Genomic DNA, 22,112 nt, shown 5'->3' with positions numbered 1-22,112 from the left:
GCAGTCACTCTCCATAGATTTGGGTAATTTACCTTGTAAATGTCTCACCCAGCTCTCAGCAATGGATTTTCTGGGGATACTGACAAGGACTTTTAGTCTCGTTCCCATAATGCATAGCTTCTTCTCCTGCTCTATGATCTTTATCTGCATACCCCCACTTTAACTTGAGATGGTCATCTAGCTCAGAGGTGCTTCGAAGGCTCCACTTGAATTCTGCCTCACTCCCCCACAGTTGTGCAATGGCAACCACCTTTTTAGCTGTCATTCTCTCAGAGGCTGCAGGAATTTCTGTAGATTCTTCACTCTGTCTGAAAATTGGCATCTGCTATTTTTCAACCTTGTGGATCTGAGAAGAGTTGACCCTGTACCTGTAAGTCCTGTCTCTTCAAATGTGTTGGAACAGAAGTCCCCTCTCTGCGTCTGTCCATCTTCTGTCATGCAGATGATGCCCGCCTCTACTTTCAGCTGTGCCCCATTCCAGAGCAGACTTTCTGTTGCAATCGTCTTACCGGTTGCTTGTTTGAAAGCTTGCTTGCCACTGCTTTAAAGTAGCTTGCAGGCGTTCCTCCATGATCTCTCGTCTCCTCTGGCCTTGGCTTTTGTCACTCTGTCTTGAACATATAAATCTTCAGGGTCCCGTATAAATCTCTTCCAGTTCTTCAAATGTGTAGTAGTGATTCGTGCACCCTTGGGTGTGTGCATTTATCTTCCTCTGTTAGGAACCCACGCTCTCCATTTCCCTGTTCTACTTGACTAGCTCTCACTCACATTTTAGGTTACAGGACAGTCTTAACTTTTCGGGGCCTAGGTCAGGATTAATCTTTTGCTTTATTCCCCATAGATGATCCTAGGATAATTATTGGATACATACTGTCATATTTAAATAATTAAATGACTTACTATCATACTTATTGCCATTATTCTCTCTCTTTTTTAACTTACAAAAGCAAGGGTTTATTTCATATTACAACTCTTAGGTCACATTTAACCCCTGAGGGATCAAGACAGGTACTTAAAGCTGGAATCTGAAGGAAGGAGCTGAAACATAGGCCATGGAGACGTGCTGCTTACTGTTTTGTTCTACATAGCTGCTCAGCCTGCTTTCTTATAGAAAACAAGACCACTAACCCAGGGATGACTCCACCCACGATGACCTGGGCCTTCCCCCTAATCATTAACTAAGAAAATGCATTACAGCTGGATCTTATGAAGGCATTTTTTTTTTCAACTGAGGCTCCATCTTCTCTGATGATTCTAGTTTGGGTTACATGGACATAAAAGCGGCCATTACAGAACCATACCTATCACCTTGCATAAGCCTCACCTCCAAAGGGGTAAACAATCTATTGGAAATAATCTCTGTGGAGACAAAAATTTTAATGTGATCATTCAGTTCTGTTTCCCTAGTACCTAGTATGATTCCTAGTACAATGCTAGGTTTTCTATTAGTTTACTTTGAATGAACAAACACATAGACATGTGTTTATTCTCTCTGGGTTTCTTGATCTTCATGTCTTCTTGGTACACAGAGAGATCAAATTGGAAAGGATTAAACATCCATAGAAGAGATTCACAAAATACTGTGTTTCAATTAAACTTTATATACAAAAGCAGCCAGCAAACCCAGTCTACACCTTTACAGAAAAAGGTATTGATCAGTAATCTATATCACCTTCCTTTTATTTGAGTGGAGAAATATGAGGTGCATATTAGAATAGATCTTGCTGATAATATACAAAGCTAGACTGAGGTCAGAAATCAACCTTGAAATCTCAGTTGCTTAACAAAGATTCATTATTTTTCCAACATGCAAATACCCATGCTACTGCTTAGGCAATTTTACAGGGCACTGCTTTCTATATGGTGATGCCTGGATTCAAACAGCTTCTATGTGTATTCCATTAAAGTAACACCTTCTGATTGCTCATTGATTAGAAGTAGCCATATGGTCCCACCTATAAAAGGAGTGTTGGAAAATGAAGAAAAACCCATAGACATTTGGTGGATGCTGAGCATCTCTCTAATAGAAATATTGCTTTAAATTTATTAGGAAATGACTTTTGGTTAGGGAGACTTTTGCAAAGCATATTTTAGGATCATTTTTCTTGCTAAAGGACCGTCCCATGCACTCCTTTTACTGGAGTTCAACTTCTAGTATTTCTATTCCTTCCCCCAGGTACTAGAATGTCATTAAAAGGAAACAGGAGGAATATCTTTTTAAAAAAGAAAATTCATAACCATTTTCTCTTAAATAGAGTTCATTGGTATTTCTAAGTTTTTTTCCTTTTAAATACTCAATTTACACAGTTCTGTGAGAATACATGAATCGCGAAAATGAACTGAAATATAGCAATGTCTAAGATGTTCTAAAAGACTCTCCCCACACGGAGAATCCTTTCACAACACTTGAGTGAAGGTTGAAGATTCATCTTGTTACCTGAAAATTTGAATCTAGCAGAGAAAAACTGAAGGAAAACACTGTAAGACAAAGGCATAGGCAGTGGCCTTTTGTGACCCTAGCGCTGCGGTTTCTTCTCTCATTTCCTGATGTTCTTCCTCCATCTTCTCAGAATATTTCTCTTTCTTCCTATCTTTTTACATTAAAAAAGTAACAACCTTTCACTAAGCTTGCCATGCACCTTTTTTAATTTTTGAGATTCTTAATGTATTTCTGTATTGTGTAAATTTAAGATGGTAGTGAATTTATTGCTTTCCATTGTAGCATTCCTTCTAAGGATGTGAATGCCTTGTGCATATGGTGGAGGTATTACATATTATATTATATTTGTTATATCACTCAAGATTTATAAAATTACTTTTGTCTGTGAGTTTTAGATTTTCAGGGTTTTTTTTTTTACTAAGTTTGAAGAACTTACTTCATTGTTTCTTGTAGGATAGTTTGGCTTATGGTATATTACCTTAGAATTTTTTCCTTAGGATTTATCTTTCCTGAATTTCAAAGAATAGCTTCATTAGAAATCTAAAAGATAACTTTAAAACATTCCAAAGGATACTTTTATTTTTCTATTAGTGATATAAGAGTATTTAGGAATAAGTGTGTGTTTGTGTGTTTGTGTACTTATTTATGCATATAACAACAATTAATGAAAAAGAGGACATGAATTTGAAAGAGAGCAAGTAGGAGTATATGGGGGTGTTGGAGGGAGGAAATGGAAGGGGAAATGATGTAATTATAATACCAAAAAACTAAAAGAACTACAAGCTAAAACAGAAAACCTATCTTGTTTATGAGGTGATATGATTTTAGAGTGGTGGTTTCTGAGCTCTCTCCCCTCACCTTTGTTGTTTAGAGTAATGGATTGCTTCCAACAAATCAAGTCTTAGGAAGAAACACAGTTTATATATCACAGAAAGAAAGCTTCCACAGCTAGCGGAGGGTTCTGGACCTCTGTCTGCTCAGTCCCTCTTTTATCATGCCCGTGTTTGACTCCATGCATGGGCACAGAACTTTCTAGTGTTATTGGGGAGTGTGAGAAAACCAACACTTTATCTGTAGGAAAGAATAGAACCAAAGACTAGAATTCAGAAGGACCTTGGAGACTGTCTTCTGCTTTGGTGTCACTGTTGCTGACCAGCTGTTAATTGATGGCACTGGAGCAACAGGACAGTAACCAGTTTGGAAGCCAGATCATTAAAGCAGTGTGGAATCTTAAACAAAAATAATTTGCAAGTACTGACCATGTTATTATTCCCCGCGGACCATTCACACTGGGGAAAGACCATTAATTTATGTCAAAATGCATTCCAAACAACATTTACAGACCTGAACTTTTCAGTTTGAATTTTACTTTTAGTAGGACAAGAAGCACACAAGACTATAACATGCAAGGCACAGTCTGGGATCCAGCCTTAATGTGCAGTTTTCTTCTGCTCATACCTGAATGAATCATCTTGAACGCTTTAGATTTTCCTTGCTTAACTTTTCATACAATTTACTGAATTCATGCTTTTTTCTCTCTTCCTCTCTCCTTCCCATCTCTATGCTGTCTTTAACTAAAGAACAATGTGTCATTTACACAAATCCAGGATTACATGGATTAGAATTTTTCTTGTTTTTGTGTTACAGACATGTATTTATTTTGCATTCTGTGTAACAGTTCACTGTGTTCGTATAATGGTCCATTTCAACTCTCCTGTCGATTATACTATTTTTCATTTTTGGTTTTGATGGCCTTCGACTCATTATATGGCTCAGGCTGACTTCTAAATTATAACAGTTCTCTTACCTTGGGCTCCCAAGTGTTGGGGTTACAGGTGTGAGCCACCATATCTGGTTTGCATATTCTTAAAATGTATCTCTTTCTATACGTATGCAGGAGTTTCTTCTGGGCATATGCCTAGTAGGTAAATTGCTAGACTCTACAATATATGTGTTTTCTAATTCAGGAAATGATACCAAACCATTTTGTACCTCTATAGTGAATGTCTGATAGAGGTGAAATATTTTTCCCTATTTTCTTATGAATTAGCAACTACTGAGATTTCTCCCTGACATTTCCATTCTCTCCCAGTGCTGGGACCTGAACTGAGGTGGGATAGCTGGGATCAGTCACCTGCCTTTACCTTAAGTCATTGTTTGTCAGGTTCACAATTTCTGTTACTGACATGAGGCATACAGTCCCTGCTGGAGCCGCTTCAGGCTCACTCTCTGAGTTCTCACAGGTCCCACAGCTCTTTGGCATCTCACCTAGCTCACTGGCTTCAACATTCTTAGCTTACTGTTCAGTACTGAGGCGAGTTGAACCTTTGGTGCTCACTGACTTCCAAGTTCCTGCCGTCTTTCAGCCTAGACGTTCTTAACGTAGAGGTGACTGAAACCGTTATATAGATCATCACAGGAAGTTTCAGGAGAGATGCTGGGGTTGGTACAGCATTGTCAGCAGGAGTGGGACCATGGGGGCCTTCAGGTAGTGTAACCTCCTTCATGGAGGCTCCAAGGTCTTCTAATTTCCCAGAAACAATAGAAACCTCTTACCCTTTCATGTCAACAATTGATCATGTATTTGGAAAAATTTTGTACAGGCCAAACAAAGTAAATTTGAGTGTGTGTATGTTTGAGTATGTGTGTGTATGTGTGCATGGGTGTGTAAATATGTTTGTGTTTTAAAGATCAATGAATTTTAGGCAGGAATGAACATGCACATAATCTTTTACTATGTCAGTATGGTTAAACCAAACTCTTAGGTAATAAAGAAACCCCAATTTCCCCTTATGCACTACTGCTCAGAAATGAAATTAATTGATTAAATGTACCTGCATCCTTTCTCTTCATCCCAGCTGGAGTTATTCTGGGAGACCACAGAAGTCAGAGACTGGAGGAGTTACCAATCTAGGTGATCTCTAGCTGAACGGTACTGAGCAGAACACACACATTGAAAGTGGTTCAAGACCTATTAAATGAGAAACTAATTTGGATTTGGCCCTGTCTCATTGGCACTGAACTAGTGTTTCATATCTAAACATGGCCAGACATAGTATTTCCTGTTTATCTTTTAAGAAGCTGCTAGCAAATTCCACATCATGTTCTCTGCAACAGCCCTGACCTCTATAGAATGAGAAAGGATGTTGGTCCCTCTAGCCCTCACAGCACAGTGAAAGCCTCCAAAGCAGCCTTCTTTTCTTTTTCCCTTTGGCTTTTGAATAGATTGTAGAAGAGTGCCCAGAGGCTTGTGGATGTTTCACGGGCTCAGTGAGAATGTACTTAGTGTTGAATATTTTGGAATTATCTTATTCATTTGTTATCATCCAAAATGGTACGACTATGGATTTGGTTACCATTCATCTTTAATGCAGTATTATACATTTTCATTTAAAATTTTTCTTTATTAATAGACAGATGTAGTTAAAGAACAGCAGAAGTACGCAAACTTCCAAGAATTAAAAAAAAATAATTAAAATGTTTATTTGGTATTAAGGACAATTTTTTTTTTTTTTTTTTTTTTTTTTTTTTTTTTTTTTTGGTTTTTCGAGACGGGGTTTCTCTGAGGCTTTGGAGCCTGTCCTGGAACTAGCTCTGTAGACCAGGCTGGTCTCAAACTCACAGAGATTTGCCTCCCTCTGCCTCCCGAGTGCTGGGATTAAAGGCGTGTGCCACCATCGCCTGGCTGACAAAATATTTTTTTCAACTTGTAATTTGTAGTTGGGACTAACATCATTTATGGCTACTCTGGGATGTTCTTTTATCTCCCTGCTACCCCCCCACCATACACATCTTGAATCTTAAGTTTTGGATCCTCACAGTTCACTTGTTTATAACATCCCACTGAGAGAATCTGTTCAAGGCTATGCCCTTCAGCATTCTGTACTCTGAAGAAAATTTATCTCCTATATTTCAAAATGTTAGTGGGCTATCTGAACAGAGAATCAGGCAAAAATGCTAGTTCACAGAAACACATACACAGGCAGATACACACACATACATACATACATGTCACCAATGGCAGGACTCTGTGTGCTTGTGTGTTTTAATGGTCCAGGTACTGGGACTCAAACCTAGGGCTTTGCGTGGGCTAGAAAAATACTTTAGCACTGAGCTAACACCCTCCACCTAATCGCTTTATCTTCATGTGCATATGTAGATTTCAAAGAGCTTTCTGTAAACCCTAGACAATATATACGGAAAGGTACCTTCAAGACTTCTGGAATATTCCAGATAGATGGGGCAGAACAATATGCAATCATTCACGTAGACCCTCTCTAATCTTAACAACAAATAGTCCTTCTCAACCCTATTTCAAAGAGAATAGCTATTTAAATGTCAGCATCTTCATGTTCTGAGTTTTTTTCGTTTTTTAAATATTCTAATATTGGGAGAACCTTTAAAGGTTCTTCCTTGGAGATTAGAGAGAGGGTTCAGTGGTTGAGAATGGTCACTGCTCTTCCAGAGGACCTGCATTTGGTTTCTGGCATTCATGTCTGGAGGTCATTATTGCAACTGCATGTAGCTACAGCTCCAGGAAGTCTGATGTCTTGTTATCCAAGAGTACTTGTATGCACATGGCATGTGCATACACAAATAGCAATTAAAAATAATTCTTTGAAAGCCTGTTGTATTCTTACTGACATCATTTATGGTATCTCATTTCCTCCCTTCCTGTGGCTGCTCTCCATCCTGAGGAGGAGGAGGAATATGCAGATCAGAGATTTCAGCTCCCTACGATACATTCTACTTACAAATCACTACATTTCCTGTACTCCTGGCTTCTCAGTCTGAGCCATGCCTTCATTTCCCTGTCTGTAGTGTTAACAGGAAATGTTTTCAGTATATTACTATTTGATGAATATGATTGTGAATATATGGTTTTGCTATTTCTTAGATTAGCCCGGGCTAATATAAACAGAGTACAAGCTCCATATAAGACAAAAATTTCTAGTAGCCTTATTAAAAAAAATGGGAAATCATATGTGTATATGACTGTTGTCATAACCTCTAGCTAGGTCTCATACCTACTCTGAGCGTTCCATCCTCCATGCTGCAGCCTGTGTTGTCCAAGGCAAACCGAGCACACCAATCTTTTAAGTCCTTTAATAACTTCCCAGGCTTCTAAGCATGTCTGAAACTCCGATTTGGTTCCTTTGCTTTCGTGTCTCTATCGTTTTATGGGAGAATTTCTCATATACTTCATGTCACTTGCAGTAATTATTGTCCCCCCAGCCCATCCCCCATATCTGTGTGGCTCCTATATGTTTATTTACATACATACATACATATATATATATATATATTGTTTTAGTTTCGAGATTTACTTATTTTAATTTTATGTTTAAGGGTGTTTTGCCTGCATATGTGTCTGTGTACCATATGCATGCAGACCAGAAGGGACTGTCAGATTCTCTGGCACTGTGTGGACAAATTTTAACTGCTATGTGGGTGCTGGGAATCAAACCCAGGTCCTGTGGAGGAGCAGTCAGTACTGAGGGCTCTGGCCCTCATTGTATATGTTTTTCTTGTATGTTTTCTTCTTACCACTCCCTGTGAATTTACCTCTAGGATTGTGTAATGTTAGTATATATTATGTGTATCCACTGATTTAAGCTTATGAGAAAAGAGAGGCATATTTCTCTCTTTGCCTCCCTCCCTTTTTATTTGGAGGGTCTGGCATTTATTAAGTTCAGTAAATTCCAGCTGCTCAAGCTGCATCTGCATTTGAATATGCTCAGCCTGGTATTCTCAGCTATAAAAACCTTTTCAAAGTTATAGAGACTCTTGCTGGTATGACTAAGTATTCCAGCTTGTTTCATTTTATCATATCCTTTAAGAGGCTTGATTCAAATACTCACAAAACCAAAAAGTCCAATAAACAGAGTGTGAGAATTCCCATACTGCAGGGAAAAGTGTGGACTAGTGTTGGGAGCAGTGAGACCGTGGATCCTGAATTTCTTGTAATCCCCTCACTTGAGTGCCTACAGCTGCTCTGAGCACGAGACCTTCAGGAGTTCCTGATGGCAGGAGAGTGGTTTCTGGTGGGTTTGGCTGGGGCGTGGCTATCTCTATATAATCTGCCCCTGAACACAGTAAAGGGGGCATTCTTGGGGAATTCAAGGATGACCCGTGTCGCTGTCTCTCTGTCTCTGTGTGTCTATATTTCAACCTCCAGCCCCTTGCCGGAAGCTCCGTAACTGGGTGCCAGCGCACAGAGCGCAGACACGGGAGCATGGTACGCGCAATTGGAGGTCTCCACCTATCGGCAAACTAGTGTAACTCCTGCAGGAACTAATGCTTTTTCATAGGTCCAGCTGCATCAAGTCTTCACTCCATTCATTCACACCACTGATCTTTCCGTTTCTTTTCTTACAGACCCCTGACCAACCAGCCAAAGCACTCTCCACTGTCTATCCTGATGTTTTCTAGCAGTGAGACACTCTGTTCCTTTAGGTACCTCACCCAGAGCCCTGCTAGGATAATATACCACTTTGCTCTGGACGCGTCTCTGACTGGGGTTGCTACGTAGCTGCAGCTTAGCTTTGAGTCACACTGATATCATCACTTGACCTACTTATGGATTGTTTTCCTGTTTCTTAACTGCTTGTTAAAGACATCCCGCGTGTTTAAAGAAAAGTGGATGGTATAGGCTTCAGTAACGACATCTGCTTGTACCCTCTGTCCCTGTTTTGTTCAGTCCTGGATCTTCTGGGATATTGCCAGACCTGCCTAACCGTATGGCTGGTGAGTTGGTTGGAACTCAGCTCACACTCCTTTCCTCGTGGGTAAGTCAATGTCCACAGTGACTGTTTTGTCCCGTCTGGGGCCTAGGGGGTGTTTTGTGAGCAGCTTGTGTTTATTATTTGGAAATGGCATGGCCTTGTTTTAGAACCTTAGGGGACTGGCTTTATTGTGATTTTCCTATTGTTTGTTTTTATAAAATCTACATGGTGTCTCTTCTTACTTCAAAACACAAAAGATCTGCCAGGTCAACGCCACGCCATACTCTGGAGCTGGACTTCAGAGCTTCGTACTGTTTGGTCCTCACCCACAGCTGGTACATCTGCATCATATCTAACCTTTGTAACTGGGTGCCCCTTCTGACCCTTGATCCTAGGGGTGCCAGTTAAATGGCCATGTGCCTCATGTCATGGGTTGCTTTAATCACTTTCATCAAAGGTTACATATTAGCGCAGCAACTTCAGCCATGGATACTTGGTTGTTAGAAAACATTGTACATCTAGTGTCCTTGATAATGGATGGGTGTTACAATTTTTCTAAATTCCTTACTCTCCTAGAAGTTCATTCTTTTCTGGGAATATATCCATTTCACCTAAAATAGTTGATGAAATTTTCTGATTAGGTTTGTAATAGCTACTACAACTGTAACTGTGTTCCTTTTCTGTTGCAAATATTATTTGTGCCCTTACTTTCTCATTTACTTTTGCCAGAGATGTGACAGTGTTATTAGTTTTGGGGAGCCAAGATTTGGATTGTTGTTTCCTCCTATTATATTTTGTTTCCTGTTTTATTAATTTCTTGTTTTATATTCATCTTCCATTTCAATTCTTGCCTTTCTTTTGCTTGCTCTTTTTCTAATTTTTTTTCTTTTTAATTTTTGAGATAGCCTCACTGTATAACTCAGGCTTACCTCAAATTCAGCCTTCTGAATGCTGGGATTACAAGTATACCCTTCCATGCCTGGCAGTTCATTAATTTTTAAACTTCCTTCCTTTTTTAAAAGGTCATATATATGCATTTATATATATTTATTTTGAATGCTTTAAATTTTATATAGTTAATTTGTAAAACTGTAAATTCAGTTGCATCTATTACCTTTGTTTATTATTTTGTTATTTTTCAGTAGTATGTGTTTTCTAATTTTTATTCTTCTATTACTCTAGTAGTTTGGAGGTGTATTTTGAATTTTTAAATATATGATTTTTCTTGATAGTTCTTTACTACTCTTTGTCAACTCATTTTTTAGTCACACATTGAAACAAATGAGTAGATTGATTTTAATTTTTAAATCATATGTGTCTAGGAGCAAAGGGGTCCAGACCATGATGGAGATACCCACAGAAACACCCAACCAAAGCTAGTGGGAGCTCATTGACTCTGGACTGACAGGGGGGAACCTGCATACCACTAAACTAGGCCCTCTGAATGGGGGTGACAGTTGTATGGCTGGGACAGTCTGTGGGGCCACTGGCAGTGGAACCAGGATCTATCCCTAGTGCTTGAACTGACTTTTTGGAGCCCATTCTCTGTTGAGGATTACCTTATTCAGACTAGATATAGCAGGGAGGGTCTCGGTCCTGCCTCAAAGCAATAGCCAGACTATCTTGACTCCCCATGGAAACCTTTCCCTCTCTGAGGAGTGGATGGAGGGTGTGGTGGGGAGAAGATGGGGGAAGCAGAAGGAGGGGAGAGAGTGGGAACTGGGATTGGTATGTAAAATGAGAAAAGATTTTCTTAAAATAAGTAAAAAAAGAAAAAAGTAACATATGTTGTTAATCGTCAGATGTACTCTTCTGTAGATGCACGTTAGATCAACGTGTTGTTCAGTTTTCTATATTTATTGGCTTGTTATTGCTGTTGTTTGACATAACAATTACTGGTGTGTATGTTAGAAACATCCAGTATTGTATGCATTTGTACATTTATCTGAATTTCAGACTTTTTTGTTTCAAATACTTTTCATAGATAAATCCTAAGTTCATATTTGTATAACACTATGTCTTCTTTGTGAATTGAACCTTTTATGTAGTGATTTTCTTTATGTCCCAATGTTTTTACCTTCAAAATTATTTTTGTGATACTGATAAAACTATCAGTTTTTTAAATTAGTATTTTTGATATGCCATTTTATAAATTATACATTAAACTTCTGTGTATTTAGATGTGTTTCTTACAAGTGACTTTGACTTAGTTCTTATTTTTTAATTGGTTTGATATTTGTTTTAAGCAAGTATATGCCAGAATCAAGTCTATTTATGTTGAGTGGGGTGTCATGTCTGTACTGATTTCTGTCAACTTGAAATGGTGTGAACTGAAATGTCCACCTGAATTACTATATAGTCTCTTGTTGATAATGTTACAAGTGCAGAATCATCCAATAGGTCATTCACAGCCTGTTACAGTGCATTATCCCTGTGGTCCCCAATGGCATGGTAACATGCTATCGTATAGTACCATAAAAAAGATGCAGGAGCTTAACAGATAGTTAGCAGAACAATTTCAGGACAAGTTCACCACAGCTGTATTTAACGGGCTGTCATTCGCACATGAAAGAGGGATTAAAACACCAACACCAAATGGTACAGCTGAAGCAAATGCTTTGAATAGTGCTTTATCCATTGAGCAACTGTGTGCGCCAGGCAAAGTACTATGTGCTTTTAAGGTACAACCTAAGGCATAGAACAAACCATTCAGGGGTATTTTCCTTATTTTATAGGTGAGGAGGTTGAGAATCAGAGAGATTAAAAAAGATGCTCAAAGACAAAACCAGTAAGTGGCAGAATGGGAAATTATTTTCAGTTCTATATGAATCTGGAGCTCTTGCTCTTTCCACTGAATTATGTCACAGGGATTTAATCTGGTCATTGAGTGAGAATGGGGAACTGCCCTAATGAAAACTGCTCAAACTGCAGTGAACTCTCCTTTGCCGTAGTAAGCATCCTGTCACTGGATGGGACATGGTTGCATGTCAGGTCATGATTGTGAGGTTGTTACTGAAGTGAGAAGTTGATTTTTTTTATAACAGAATCTCACTTTTTATAATTTATAAATAGGTGAATATTACAACCCACCTGGTGTTTGTTTGCCAATTTATTGGAAACTGTCAGAGATTGGCAAATACATACCTTTCAAAATTCTCCTAGATTCTGAAATTAGCTGCAATATTTACTTCCCTTTTGCCATTCTACCTCCTGTTTTCGTGTCAGAGTTGGATGATGTGTCCAGGTAGGGGCCTAATACAGTGCTCTTTGGCAATCTGTTGGTGAAGTTCTAGTTCATTTTAGTGGAAGAGAAACACATTATGTGTGCTTAATAGCATTAAAGCATGAATGTGGCAGAAGGATCATTAATTGGATGTGTTGGAGCCAAAAAATGCAAAATCCAAGAGGTTCTTAATAGTATAATAATATAGCATTAACAATAAATTTGTAGCTCATCTTAAATACAAATGATATTTGAAATATATTATCTCATAGGCAGCTTTTAGTAGTCAGAATTCATTGCAAGAAAAAAAATGCCTTTTTCTGTGCTTTGCTTTACCGACACATTCTGTTTTATGATGGCCAAGAGCCCATAAGAGTAAGATAAAATAGCTAATTTCTCCCGGCATCAGTCACATCGAACTGTCTCATTTATGAACTCTTTGGTGTGCGTTGCTGCTCTGTCCATAGCACACTTCCTCTTTTAAAGCCTAGCCCAAGATATATTTCCTTTAGAGGATTCCATTGGTGCTTGTCTCAATCTGCATTGTGTTTCTCTAGTCATAGTGGAGGCTGAATGTGTGAAGGGTTTTATACATTCTTTATTTTTACTTTGACTAGTTCCTTTAAATTTTGAAAATTTACAACTGTTTCCTATCACATCGTGAGTGGTATGTGGGGAGATTTAGTTCCAAAGTTCCTCCTTTCCACTAAATTCCCCTGGTTGGCTAAAACTATATTTAATGTTGAACCTTACATACATTTTGTATATGTGCATACTTATATAATATTTAGTTTATGAGCTAGGAACAATGATAGATCACTGTTTTTTATTAAAAACAAAATAGAACAATTATTTCAATACCCTAAAATGAAAGCTATGTGAATGTGGTCTCTCTCTCTTTCAGAATATTTTTTATACATTAACCTTTTCACTCAAAGGAAGCACTTTGTGTTCTCTCTCCTGTGTGTGTCAGAGTTACATCACTAGTTGATGTGGAATTCTCCTCTGTATGCTGTGAATATGTTTTATTACCATTAATTAATAAAGGCAGAGTCAGGCAGATGCCATGTAGTTGGCAAAGGAGAAAGATACCAGAACTTTACCAGTAAGCCACATATTAATGATACACAGATTAATAGAAATGGGTGAATTTAAGATATAAGAACTATCTAGGAATACGCCTGAGCCATTGGCTAACCAGAGTTGTAATTAATATAGTTTTGTCTGATTATTTGGGTCTGAGTGGCCAGGAAATGCAAGGGTAATCTCTGCTTTCATAATGGCCCCCATCATGGGGTGCCAAATTGCAGGTATATTAAGGAGTTCCACTATAGCCTGGACTGAAGTGTAACAAAGGTTTATTTATTTGGGGATAAAACTTACAGTAAGGGTGGAAATCTGCGGTCCTCTGTGTGTGCTGGAAGCTGGAAACCGAACCCAAAAGGAAAAGGGGCCATGCACACTTATCCTTTGACTTCTAGTACTTCAGACCCCACCCGAAATGAGCCAGTATCTGAAAAACTATTGGTTGAAGGAATTCCCACAACAACTACACTTATGCTTTAAAGGCCACGCAGAGGCAGGCGGATCTCTGTGAGTTCGAGGCCAGCCTGGTCTACAAAGGGAGTTCCGGGACAGGCTCCAAAGCTACAGAGAAACCCTGTCTCAAAAAACCAAAAAAAAAAAAAAAAATCCATTATTAAAAAAATAGGGTTTATTTGAGCACAAGTACTTTGATAACATAATAATCTGGTAACTGAGAAGACAAGTGACTAGTGAGTGGAAACACTACAAGATTGAGTCATGTGGCTGAATTAGTGATTTTTATCACACTAGTCAGAACAGCATTCAATTCAGAACACAGATTATTTCTGGAATCTTCCATTTATAAATTTCACAGTATAATTTGGTGCATGTAATTTAATCTTTAGGAAGAAGAGGAGATCATTGTTGGACCTTAGGGAACATGAACATGCTGATGCATAAAGAGGTTGAGAGTTGATAGTTAGTGGTAGACTTCTAGCATCTCTCAGCTCCGTAGTTTTACCAGTCAGACATTATGCTCCAAAATATTCCAATGGGTTTCTAATACTTTGATTTTTAAGTTCGGTGAAACTGTAAATACCTGGGATTTGATGTACTTGGAAATGTTTTATTATTTGTGGTCTAAGCAAGTGGTAATTAATGTAAAGAAAATAATATATATGAAATTCATATTAGAATGTAAACAAACTGAAAATTTCCTATGGCTCAAATAGGCGTGCTGTAACCTGAGTTGAGATCCCTATATCTCAGAACTAAAAAGAAAAGGACAACTCTAGAAAAACACCTTAATTTTAGATTTGGCTACATGATTTTAAAGATCAGATAGTCTGGCTTCTTTCACCGTTAGGCCCAATTTGGCTCTGTTTATTTTTCTGGGGGGGGGGGCGGGGAGACGATCTATGCAAAGATTACTGCAGCTAGGAATCAAGCTTCTCATTCTGAAGCCTTCCATCATTATGCTCCTCACTCCAGCTCCCTGCAGGTTTTCTTCTCTGACTCTAGGTAAGTTCACAGACCAAGTTCTCAGACTGTGGTCTCTGGAGCATATGTAGGAGCATCATGGGGTAAGGGCAGTGGGGAGACCAGGGGTTCCCATTAAAAGTCCAGATTCCTGGACTCCTCCAGAGCCCACAGAATTGGAGCCAATCATGAGGACTGACGTTTGATCGCATCAGGACAGAATAATTGATAAGGTTCTTTCTAATATAGACGTCCTATGACTGTCTGAGCAGGAAAGCCATTATTTATGGACTTTATTTCAGCAGATGTCTTTATTATACTTTAGTGTCAGACTGCTAATAGTTCTTTAATTGTCCCAGGTCAACTAATTAGCAGGTGATGACCATGTGCCAATCTCTTTATTTGTGTTGACTCACAGAGCTTGTTATCTGCTGTGGTTCTGCCTCCCCCAGCACTGTGCTACTGTAGTCATCAGCCTCTTCTTGTTCAAGTCCACCATCCATGTTGTCATCAGCACTTTTGTAGTTTGTTTTCTGTCATGAAAAACAGACACAAAGTCCCCCATATATATAAATAAACACAAACAAAAGCCAAACAACAATAACAACAACAAAAAACAAATCTTCACTTACTCAGTATGGCGGACTAGGCTTTCAAGTATAACATTGTACATTTTGTGGTTTTAGCTCCCAAATTTTCCATCTCATCCATCTTGAAATTCTTCTGCTTTCAAGTGGGGTGTAGGTGGCTGATTAGCTATTGTAACCTAGTATTTGTTGGCACTTGTAGTATTATTTATGGAAAACATTACAATATGATTAAACTATGGCCCATAAATAATTACTAATAAAAAAGCACTGAATTCAGTTTGGATCTTTGAGGTTTTTTATTTAACCTTTTGGAACCTTATTGTTGTTACTGTTGTTTGACTTCTAGCATTTGCTGTTAGGAAAGTGAAGAAAAATGCCAAACATAGTTATATAAAGATTACCAAAATCAAGACACTTACACATATTACTTAGGTGGATTGGTAGCAGATCACAAAGCTTATGTTATATGATTTAAACAGTAAAATACATTGGTCACTGGGTACATCACCACTGTCTCCAGTGAGTACTGTAGGGTGGCAGGACAGCGTCCCAGTGCCTCTGTCCACCTAGGGTGCCTTTCTGTCATTCTCATTGTTTGAGACCCAGGATACCTCCCACCTTCCCTGGGATGTTTTTCTTAACTCTCAGAGAAATATCCAATTACTCCCTCCTCCATATTTTCAACATTACTTGGTGCATTTGTCTGTATTCTTTTGTAAAACATACTGAACATAGTATTATGATCCTTCCGTTTCTGCTCATTTCAGCTTTATTTCTGTGGACTTCTGTGAGAGTCTTACCTAAAGCTGGTGTTCAGTATTTGATCATAAGAGTCTTTATTTTTTGAAAGTTTTTTTTACTAAGGTATTTGTTTCTTGACAATATTAGTATGATCCCATTTAGCAGAACTTTGAACGTGCAATCATACATGTCTTAGTTTAGTAATAACAGACTAGCTTCACTCTCTGCTCTTGGAATCAGTAGAACTCTGTCAAGCAACTGTGTGACGTGTGATGGCTGTTTGAAATGACTGGTGTCCCCCTTTTATGTTGGTAATATATGCTTCTCAAACTTGGATTGAAGATGCTTTAAATATTTTTTGTTTGCTTTGTTCTTTCCTTTCACGTTCTTAGTTAGCATTCAGAATAATGGGAATCATTATAGTGTTTTAATATACAAACATACAAATATATGTATATATATCATATGTGAATTATATACTATAATATAATATAAATATATAAGTATACGCTTCATTCCTTCCTTTCTCCCTCCCTCCCTCCCTTCCTTCCTTTGTCCCTCCCTTGTTGTAAGGAGGGGGCCTCTTGTTTGTCCCTGCCACTCGGCTAGCTTACACCCGAAATAACCACACAGAAACTATTAATTAAAACACTGCTTGCCATTAGCTCTAACTTCTTATTGGCTAACTCTTACATATTAGTTTAACCCATCTTCATTAATCTGTGTATCGCCACCTGACTGTGGCTTACCAGAGATTCTAACCAGTGTCCACCTCAGGCAGAGAATCCATGGCTTCTCCCTGACTCTACTTTCTTCCTCCCAGAATTCAGTTCTGTTTTCTCCACCTACCTAAGTTCTGCCCTTTCAAACCCAAAGCAGTTTCTTTACTCATTAACCAATGAAAGCAACACACAAACAGAAGGAACTCCTACACCCCTCCCTTCCTCCCTCCCTCCCTCCCTCCCTCCCCCTCTCTCTCTCTCTCTCTCTCTTTCTTAATTTACATTTCGACCACAGTTTCCCCTCCTTCTTCTCCTCCAATTCCCTCCCTCCACCTCCTCTCTGCCCCTCTCCCCAAATCTGATTCTGTTCAGAAAGGGGCAGGCCTCCCATGGGTATCAACAAAGTATGACATTTCAAGATTAAGCACTTCCCCTTGTATTAAGACTGGGCAAGAAATCCCAGTATGAGGAACAGGTTCCCAAGAGCCAAAGCTTTAGGAACAGCCCCTGCTCCCATTGTTAGGAGTCCCACAAGTAGACCGAACTACCCAACTGTCACATATGTGTAGAGGGCCTAGATCAGTCCTATACAGGCTCCCTGGATGTTGGTTCAGACTCTGTGAGTTATTGTGAGTCAGGTGAGTTGTTTCTATGGGCTGTCTTGTGATGCCCTTGATCCCTCTGGCTTCTACAATCCTTCCTCTCTTTATCAGGATCCCCCAAGCTTGTCCTGGTGTTTGGCTGTGGGTATCTACATCTGTTTCCATCAGTTACTAGATGGAGGCTTTCTGATAACTGTTGGGGTAATCACCAATCTGATTACAGGAGATGGCAAGTTCAGGCTATGTATCCACTATCACTGGGAGTCTTAGCTGGGGTCATTCTTGGAGATCTGTGAGAGTTTCCCTTGCATCAGTTTCTTCCTGACCTTGAAATGCACCTCCTTTCCAGTCATCTCCTTCCGGAGGCACTTGTCTCCTGGAACTGTGTGAGTTTGTGTTGCTCTTGGTGAACAGCTACTTACCAGCTTGCTGTGCTCCACCAGGACCCTACCTTTCTCATGGCTTTGGGATGCCCAACTTCTTTCTTCATTTTTCCTCCAACCCTCAGTGAGAGGGGAGATTTTAGTATTAGGAGAAGGGGCTGTTGAATTTCAGAATCAGAAATAGAGCACATAAATATGTATGAAGCATTAAAACCCTCCTTTGAAGTATGATTTTCTGCTTAATGGATGCTTCTGTGCTGACTTTTTCCCCCTATCCCTCCTCCTCAGTTAATCCCCATTCAGACCAACTTGCTCTTTGGATGGACTTAAGGACTCTATGATTATCTGCCATTAGCATTTCTATATCATTTTGTATTGTAATAATACTTTCTAAAATTTTTATACTATATCTTTCAAAGAAGGCTTTTACACCCATTAATTTTTTTTATTCCCTCAAAAATGCTATGAAAATGTTGGTACTTATCATCTCTTCTGCTAGGAGGAGGCTGGGGGCACAGCCCTTGAGTGACCACTGTTTGCTAGTGGGTGTTAGAAATTCACCTTCAGCAGGAAATATGGACATGCTGCCATGTCTTTAGTTACTTTGGCCAGCATAAGCTTACTGTCAGTGTTCCAGTGGTTTGATGACTGAGTATTTACAATATACAATATACAAGCCATTGTACTGACCACCTGTGTACATTTTACACAATACTCTTAACAACCCTGCAAAAGAGGCATAACTCTCGCCTCACTTCACACAAGGAAACTGTGAATAACTTTGTCAGGGACACATAGTAAATCATGTTGTAGTTACCTTTGGAACCTGGTTTCTCTGGGTTTAAAACCCCGGATCCTAGTTGTCTGAGTGTACTGAATTGAGTCAATGAATAGGTGCAATACATCATAACAGATTTTCCCATTTTGTTTATGCATATGTATGTATGTATGTATGTATGCCTGAGTGTACATATTTGCACTACACACCATGAGGGCCAAAAGAGGGCGTCAGATCCCCAGGAACTGGACATACAGGTGGTTGTGAGCCTGATGTGGGTCTGGGAACTGAACCTTCTGCAAGATCAGCAAGTATTCTTATCTAAACAATCATCTCTCCAGCTTTTTAAGATGGCTCCATTTCTTTTGATTTCCTGAGCTGTGATTTTTAAGCTTATCTCTCCTCTCTATGACTCTGTAAGTCTGAAGCCTATTGTCAGGCAGAGAACTGGGTGTCACATGGATAAGAACAGAGAAAGTGAATGGAGGTTATATTTGATGGCTGTTTATTATATGCTAATGTCTATTAGAAACCAATGTCACAAGAGCCCTGCAGGTCTATAAGAAGGCTCTCTTTTATAGAGTAGTGTTCAATGGTGCGGGACAATTCTGTATTCTGTCATTTATGTTTTAAATAAATGCTGATTGGCCAGTAGCCAGGCAGGAAGTATAGGTGGGACAAACAAACAGAAAGTAGAGGTGGAGCAATGAGAACAGGAGTATTCTGTGAAGAAGGAAGCTCTTTCTGCAGTCCTGCCCAGACACGGAAAAGGGAAGATGTGACCTGTCCCTCTGAAAAAGGTACCGAGCCACGTGGCTAACATATACTAGAATAATGGGCTAATATACGTTATAAGAGCTAATACGAAGCCTGAGCTAATGGGCCAACCAGTTTATAGCTAATGTAGAGTCTCTGTGTGATTTTCTCTGGGACTAAACGGCTCGGGACTGGGCAGACAGAAACCACAGGCAACAGTTCAGAGTAGTGAAGGGGTTTGTGTCAGTGGAGGAATGAAGGTTTCAACAGGGGTCTGTCTGACTTTACAGCCCATTTTCTTTCTCAGCTGATCTGGAGAGGGCTCAATGGCATTTGAGCTAATAATACTAATGAGAAAGAGGCATGCTTTTCCTGGGGGCTTGAAGAGGACTCAACTAACAAAGACCAATATAGCGCCTACTGGTTATGAGTCATTAGAAATAGTATCTGGAACCCCATAAAGTCAGCTCTGAAGGAACTCACAAGGGACCCAAAGAGAAGAAAAGCTTGGCAAGCTGCATGCCGCATTGCCCAACTTCTGCTGCCGTGCCAGCAGGCCTTTGACTGAAATGCATACGAACTGGGTCTGAACCAGCAAACTTTCATTGGTAAACATCATAATGATACACACATTTAGGAAACTGATGTTTTTAATTTTAAATGCTATGCAGCCTTGCCTTTTATAGTCAGTACTGGGAAGTTGTGGTATACCAGGAAATGATTTACATTTTCGCCTTAGGGCAAAAATATGGAACTTATAATTATGTCAGAGAAAGACAAAGTCTACCAACTGGAAAAACTGAAACCATAAAAGTCTCAGTTAGAAAACTGTTGTGTGGGTAAGCACTCGCCTGACATTTCATAGGGCAGGAGCAGCTGTTAACGACTTCCAGGTAAAAACTTCCCACCCAAACCTTCAATGAGCTGTTACCAAACTGCAGAAGTGTGGCTGACAAGCATTTCCTGTTCCCTCTAAAATATTCTGATCCAAGGTGGTTTGGAGCTTGCAAGACTGTGCTGGCTGGGCTTTGGGCTTATGGGATGGAAGCCATATATCAGTTCCAGATATACAGGAGCTGGCCAGAATTCTGCAACTCCAATCAGAGGCAGAGGATCTGCCAGACAGGGAGGCTGGCAGGCAGATGTGGTTTCCCTGGCTTCACAGCCAAGGTTCTCACCTGTCCTTGAAGACCCTAGTTACAGAGTCAACTTCTCCTGGAGGGAACACAGTAGCAAGTTTTCCAGAGTGGAGATAAAGGACCTGCTTTGGCACAAGCAAACAGACTGGGAGTGGGAAGGTACCAAGGGCAGATTGAGCTTTTTCCTATTTCCTTTGCACTTCTTCTGCCTGAAAGATGAGGTACTTATTTCAAATAATGGACTCTGTACTCACAATCTAGGTGTAAATTGGGGTTCTTTTCGGTATTTCCTATGTACTCTTGACCATATCATTTATTCACCCAAGGCTCCTTTTAATTTCTATGAGTCATATGTTAGTGACTCTTGGATCACAAGGTTATGGAAATTAAGACAATGTAAATGAAGTACTTAGTACTTTTGGATCATTCAGTTTATACAGTCAACTATTTCCTCCACTAATAGCATTAGAGCTATACTTAAAGGTTTTGTATCTTCATTAGTTGGGTGGCCTTCCTATATTTTCAGCTTGTTTGCCACTCTGTCCCTCTTCTGAACATTGTTTAGACATTTAACCAAGTGAAATTCACCTTCCACAGATCCCAGTGTGACAGGAAGGAGTGTGTATCTGGGAGTGGGGTTTCTCCAAATCATTTGTACCGCCACCACCAATAATTATCACATACTGTGATATAGAGCAGATCCTTGACCTTATTTAGATATTATTTAACTGGAATTAATTTTCTTAGAGAACTAAAACTTCCATCTTTTAAGAATGGGAGAGTTATTTTCTTAAGGTGGGATATGCATTGTTTCTGATCACCGTCTGTAAACTGGAACTGTAAGGAGTGTGGGCTTAGGCTCAGGTGCTAGCTGAATTTCCTCAGACATGACTGCTATAGTGATGCCTACCTCATGTGACTGGGGGAAAGCGATATAAGAAAGCACCTGCCACATTACACGACATATAGCACTCCCTCAATAAAAGGTTTTTTATTAGTTTGGGAAGATCTCAACATCAGTGTAATAAAATTTGTTGTCTCCCACAGTTTACTTTCTTTGGGATTCCACATTCTCTAGAATCATTTGTTGTTGTCTTAGAGCCTACGGAAGAAGGTAAGGAAGGGTGAAGGAAAGAGAAGCAGGACTTGTTCCTTCAGCAGAAGCTCTGCTGGGATGACCTACAGACAGACTTTCTGTATCTGCTTTCTAGAGAGGGAACAGTACTTAACACATTTGAAGTTTCTTTCCTTTAGGAGTCAATCATTTAGCATGATAGCTAAGAAAGCTTTGTATAAAGTAAGATTTATTAAGGTTATAAGAGATCTTGTAAAAGTTTCCGTAGTTTTGTATTTTGGTCTAGGGTCAACTCTGAGTCAATTGCTACATGTGTTGAGAAGTTTTCTGTATTAGTTTTCTAGAACTTCCTTCCATGACAAAACTTTGTGGACTAAATAGTTTTGATAAAAAAAATAAAAGCATTTTCCTGCCGTTCAGAAATCTAAATGCC

The 22,112-nt window shown here is 39.3% G+C and overlaps 1 protein-coding gene across 5 annotated transcripts in view; it reads left to right on the top strand.

The window, feature by feature from the left end:
• Nucleotides 1–22,112, top strand: part of Cpq (carboxypeptidase Q) — a 357,049-nt gene that overhangs the window by 28,808 nt on the left and 306,129 nt on the right. Inside the window, exons 1-2 of one of the 5 annotated variants that reach the window (XM_041637440.1) lie at nucleotides 19,478–19,509; nucleotides 21,652–21,718. The exons of 1 other annotated variant lie outside the window; for it this stretch is intronic. Coding sequence is in view for 1 of the 4 variants with exons in the window: in XM_041637437.1 (XP_041493371.1) it covers nucleotides 9,181–9,228 (48 nt within the window). In the remaining 3 variants the exon portion in view is untranslated. Of the gene's footprint in view, nucleotides 1–9,164; nucleotides 9,229–11,900; nucleotides 11,954–19,453; nucleotides 19,510–21,651; nucleotides 21,719–22,112 lie in introns of those variants that run through there. 3 more of the 5 variants (XM_041637441.1, XM_041637437.1, XM_041637439.1) reach the window with 3 other exon arrangements.

Source organism: Microtus oregoni, unplaced genomic scaffold (assembly GCF_018167655.1).
Source record: "Microtus oregoni isolate MIOR12 unplaced genomic scaffold, Mior012 000053F_ref0000044, whole genome shotgun sequence".
NCBI lineage: Eukaryota > Metazoa > Chordata > Mammalia > Rodentia > Cricetidae > Microtus > Microtus oregoni.
Note: the sequence above shows the minus strand (reverse complement) of the source record. Positions and strands in the feature narration are given on the sequence as shown.